At 51.8% G+C, this 5,435-nt stretch overlaps 1 protein-coding gene across 1 annotated transcript in view; it reads left to right on the forward strand.

The window, feature by feature from the left end:
- The first annotated feature begins 2,101 nt into the window (after positions 1-2,101).
- The window catches only part of LOC109322685 (putative IQ motif and ankyrin repeat domain-containing protein), an 81,867-nt gene continuing 78,533 nt past the window's right edge, over positions 2,102-5,435 (forward strand). Inside the window, exons 1-2 of the mRNA XM_019553774.1 lie at positions 2,102-2,167; positions 4,112-4,212. Of these exons, the coding sequence (XP_019409319.1) occupies positions 4,116-4,212 (97 nt within the window). The 5' untranslated portion in view covers positions 2,102-2,167; positions 4,112-4,115. The remainder of the gene's footprint in view (positions 2,168-4,111; positions 4,213-5,435) is intronic.

Genomic DNA, 5,435 nt, shown 5'->3' on the forward strand with positions numbered 1-5,435 from the left:
TACGAGGAGAGGTGACGAGACCTGAACCTGTTCAGCCTCCAAAAGAGAAGGCTGAGGGGGGATCTTGTGGCCTGTTATAAATTAGTCAGGGGTGCTCAGTGGGCATTGGGGGAGTCACTGTTCCCCCATGCACTGCCAGGAGTGACCAGAAATAACAGTCACAAGCTGGCAGAGGGAAGGTTTAGGCTAGATATTAGGAAGGACTACTTCATGGTCAGGGCGGCTAGGATCTGGAACCAGCTTCCAAGAGAGGTGGTGCTGGCTCCTACCCTGGGGGTGTTTAAGAGGAGGTTAGATGAACATCTTGCTGGGGTTGTTTGACCCCAGTATTGTTTCCTGCCATGGCGGGGGGTCGGACTAGATGATCTACTCAGGTCCCTTCCGACCCTAGAAACTATGAAACTATGAAAGGCAAAGGGGTGCTGCCTCCTTAGACGCAGCAACATCCCCTTGGTGAAGTGTTTCACCTCCTTGTCCCGGCTGATCTGCCTTTGGCAGTGCTAGCAGATAGCAAACCTGGGATCATCTGCCAGCTCAAAATGCTCCCACATGATGCTACTCCCCCCCTTCTGGGTTGAGGGTGGGGATGGTGCTTTGCCCCCCTCCTCAGCAGGCTGAGGCACAACAGCAGGAGGAGCTGCCTCAGCTGAGCCTCTGTAACTTGCTTTCCAGAGGCGGAGACCTGGGTCTCGGGGATCTCCGAGGGGTGTGGAGCACAAGTTCTGCTCCCCCTCGGCCCCCAGAACTGCTCGGGCTGAGCCAGCGCGCTCAGGTCCCCCGGTTCCAGCTCCTCCTCTGGCAGCGGGTGGCTCAGGCTGGGAGACGACACTGGAGCGGTGGAGGCAGCGACTCTGCTGCTGGCGCCTATTAAGCTTCTAGCGATTTGATTCCGATTCGAATCGAAGCAGGCGTTGCACGGCCCTACTAAGCAAACTACTCTGGTGCCTGCCGCTGAAGAGAGCGGTCGTGAGCAGCTCTCGCCACGCACGCTGCGTCTGGTGATGGGTCCAGCAGCCTTTGCTTCTCGCTCTCTCCTCCTCTGCCTGCAGCTGCAGAACCGGGCGGCCAGGGCGATCGGAAGTCAGCTTCCTCCGTTGCGGGCAGCTGCTCCTCGGCCTGGGGGTAGCCCCTGCCGAGCCTCCCTCTTCCACCGGCTGCCGGGGCTGCGTTTCTCTCCCGCCGCGGGCGGGGGCTAGGCCCCAGCGCCTCATCTGCCGCGGCAGCCCCACCCGCAGCGGTCCGGTCACGTGTCCGCGTGACGCGTCCCTCAGAGCAGCAGTTCACTTACCCATCCCCGCCCCGGTCGCCAGGCAACGGGTTGCAGGGGGGACCCCCCGCCCTAGGGTGTTACGTGGCGGTCTTCGCCCCGCCCACTTCCAGCCTGGCCTGTGCTTCCGGTTCGGCGGTTGCCCGGCGACAGGCGGAGAGGGGTTGGGCTGGGTGGCGACGCGGGAGGTGAGGCTTGCGCCTGCCTGCTTCCCGCATCGCGGCGGGGAGCTCCGGGCTGGGGGTCCCCGCCTGCCCCAGTGTGGTGTGGCGCTGGGGCCGGGGCCGGGGCCGGGACCGGGACCCTGCGGGGTTGGTGCCGGAGGAGGCTGGGCACAGCTGCAGCGCCCAGCGTCTTGGGGGCCTTCCGCCCCTGACCTCGGAGCAGGTCGCAGGTGACTGACTAGGAGAGCAGTAAAGCACAGAAACGGGCTCCCCACAGGGGTGGGCAGTCTCGTCCCCGGAGGATTTTAAACCCCGGGTAGACAAAGTCTTGTCTAGGATGGTGCACCTGGACTAGCTGTGACCGAACTCCTGGGGTCCTTTCCAGCCCTCCTTGTCTGCAGTTCTCTTCCCCAAACTAAATAATCCCAGTTCTTTCAGCCTTTCCTCTCAAGGCTGCCTTCCCACATCTTGCTCCTTGTTGTTGTTGCTCTCTGCTGGGCTCTTTATAAACACTCTGCATCTCTCTTGAAGTGGGGCCCCAGAACTGGACCCAGTGCTGAACACCTGATTTGCCTGGTGGATCCTACTCTGCAGAATCCACGTTTTCAGTTAAAACACATACGCGTTTCTAGCTGTTGCATTTGTGAAGAAAGCTAAACTCTTCATTGTCAGCCCTTAACCCTAAAGGTAACACTGGGAATGGACATGGCCTTTGTGCTGCTCTACATTTTTTATGGTAACGCAAAGGCTGAGCAAACAGATTTCCATGCCCCTTAGTGCTCCACAAATGCCCAAAATTTGTGTTTGTGACTAATACTTTCTTGCTGCTTTATTGCAGCGGGCTTCTGTTTGCTTTATGGTATGAGAGTATGGGCAGCTGAGTGTCGCCGGTGCCTTCCAGCTGCCCCAGGCAAGCACTCGCATTGCTCGAGGGGCCTGATCCTGTGTGCTCTGGGAACTCCAGTGCAGACTGGGACCCCTCAAGCCTCAGGGCCACTTGGCTTTCTTCTCTTGCAAAGACACCTCAGAGATTCCCTGGGGCATGTGTCTAAGAGGAGAAAGCTGCTGTTGTGCTTAGAGGCCACCCCAGGAAATCTCTGAGGTGAGCCTCTAAGTGGGAAAAGCCGGCTGAGATGACACAGAGAGATTGCCTGGGTACCTCTGTAAGCAGGAAGTCCTGGCTTTCCCCACTTAAAGAGACACGCTGGGGACTTTCTGAGGTGCATTTCTAAGCATGGAAAATGTCACTTATTGTCCCACAGGGTTGGGCCCTGGCTCGGTGTGGGACAACAGACAAACGGCAACATGAGTTTCACCCAGTGAAGATCAGCTGTGGTAGATGGCTGATCAGCTTCACTTGGTAACATCTGGTTATAGACTTACTTGGCTACATTAACTATTTGATTGCTGACCATTTTAGTGAATGGGAAGGGGGTAGGTATGAAATGCACAGAGAGATGGAAACTGGGGGTTGATTCAAGAAAGGAAGATGAGGAGACAAGAGCAGTATTGGGAAAAGTAATGAATAGGCAGGCCTAGTGGCACTCCTAAGGAAAGTATAGTTACTGAGTCGGGTGCTGAGCAGAAAGATTAGCTGGGATGTAAACTTAGTATTCTACTTTGATCTTGTTGCAAGACTTCTAGTGACATCAGTGGGGGTTCCAGTGTGGACAGGTCTGAAGTGTTAACATATGCCGTGATGTGTGCATCCTGCTTAAAACTGGAAATTGCCCTTTTTAACCAAATTAATTTGCCAGCTGCTTCCTAGGCTGGGAGTGCTTGTATTGTTCTTGTTCTTTTTACCTTATACTTTCGCATTGTCTGCTTAGGAGGCAGTTGTATTGGTGTCATCTGGCATTTGTCTGTCTACAAAAGGTGCATTGCACCATCATAGTAGTACTGGTGAAACTCCAGTGAGTGGAAGAAGCAATTGGAGAACCAGTTCCTACTAAGTAGCATAGAAATGGGAAAGACTCTGGATTATCACATCCACTTTGCTATCACCGAAAATACACCATGTGGTCCCTTTCCTTTTCAGTAATTTACTCACAAGCTGTGTGAGCATTATTGCTTGTCTTGTCCTGGTGCCTGGTAGCCTGGTTAAAGCCCAGAGTTTCATTGAGATGGGTGCTGTATACACATGTAAGCAAAAGTCCCTATCCCAAACAGCTTATCAGTTCAGCATGTGGTTAGAGAACTGCCTTGACCAAACTTTGTCTTTCCAGTTAGACTTTAGGCTTCTTTGAGAAAAGTTGATAAAAGATAAAAATGGCAGGTTAAGGTGCTTCCCCAGAAGCAAGAGGGCAGCTGAGGTCCTGTGTTTTCATGTGCACGTCTGTACTGGTCAGTATTTGAGTTTCTTTTAGGTAAAGACAATACAACATACATTGGTTTGTTATTTAACCAGGTTTTTTGCTAAGTGCATCATTCTAATACTTTATCCTTTACACTGCTGATAGAAGCTCTCAACCTTCTATCAGAGAATTTAGGGCCTAGTATTATAGGTACACACAGATGCTCCTGTTACATTCTTTAGTCTACTCACATGCATAAGTGTTTGAAAGATCAGTTCCTTAGAGTATAAGGTCCTTAGGGTGTAAACTGCCTGTGGCTTGGGAAAAGGAGAGCACATTTGTGCTTTATAGTTAAATAATAGCCTCTGCCCTCTCTTGTGTTTCAGGAAAATGAGTGGGAAGAAACCAGGAGGAAAAGCTGCTGCTCAGAAAGGTGCAAAACTAGTGTCACCAGTGAAGAAATCAGCACTAGCTTCTAGAAAACCAGGTAAAGTAGTTAATAGCAAAGTAGTCTGGCCAGAAAAGGTGCTGATGGGGAAATCCTGGCTCTGTGACTTTGCTGCTGCCTCTTTGACCTGTTTTGGAAGTTTGTGGTACTCAGTGAGGCAACTACCAAAACCATGCCTGGATGTTTATCTGGAGAAATGGACTAGGGGATGTACCGGAGGGTACCTGTGTGTTTTATCCTACAAGGATGTGCAAGGGAGATCCTTTGCCTTTCCTGTGAAGGCAAGTGGCTGTCATTGATGACTCCACATTATGAAGAGTAGACAGATAACCCATCAGGATTGTTTGCTTGGGGCAAAGGTATGAAATAGTCACAGGATTGATGAAGTTCTGAGGTTGGTTGCCAAGTCCTCTGATAATGTTAATGCCTATTTTGACTACTTCTATGGCCCCATTACTAGGCCTGTGTGAGTAGGCAGTTATTTGATCCAGCTGCTTTGGATGCCAGGAATCTAATCTGGAACTCTGGACTGGGTTTCTGCTTTGATCTGGCCGAAGTGGCTCTGAAGCTTCGGAGCCGCCTCGGAGATCTGGCCATAGGGTATAATGGGGAATCAATGACATATCTATAACTTTGTTGTTTTTTGTCTGATTTGGATGAAACTTGCAGGGTTGGTAGCTTCTGATGAGAGCATGAAGCCTGCCAAGTTTCAAGAAGATCAGTGCAGGGGTTTTGAGGGAACTGTACCCCAAATTTGTGAAAGCAAAACTCATGTTGTATATGTGTTATACCGTTGGGGGTGGGGGTGAAAACTGAAGGGGTGGTAGCCCCTGGTGAGGCCACAAAATATGCCAAGTTTCAAGAAGATTGGTACAGGGGTTTGGGGGAACTGCACCTCAAGCTGCTTACAGGCAAAGCTTGTGACATAGATGACCCTGTGTGTGTTAAGGCGCAGTGGGCTGAAAACTGCAGGGGTTGCGGCCCCTGCTGCGGCCACAAAGCCTGCCAGGTTTTGAGGAGATCAGTGCAGAGGTTTGGGGGAAACTGCACCTCAAGGTGCGGACATAGTAGGGATCACAGAAACGTGGTGGGACTCATCGCATGACTGGGCGGTGAGTGTCAAGGGCTATAGGCTATACAGGAGGGACAGGATAGGAAAGAAAGGAGGAGGAGTAGCACTCTACATCAAGGAGGAATATACTTCCTCGTTAATTAGCAAGGGGGTAGAGGGGGGGCACTCTGAGGTGCTCTGGGTTAGAGTA

The sequence above is a fragment of the Crocodylus porosus genome, unplaced genomic scaffold (genome assembly GCF_001723895.1).
Source record: "Crocodylus porosus isolate Cpor-Errol unplaced genomic scaffold, CroPor_comp1, whole genome shotgun sequence".
Classification (NCBI taxonomy): domain Eukaryota; kingdom Metazoa; phylum Chordata; order Crocodylia; family Crocodylidae; genus Crocodylus; species Crocodylus porosus.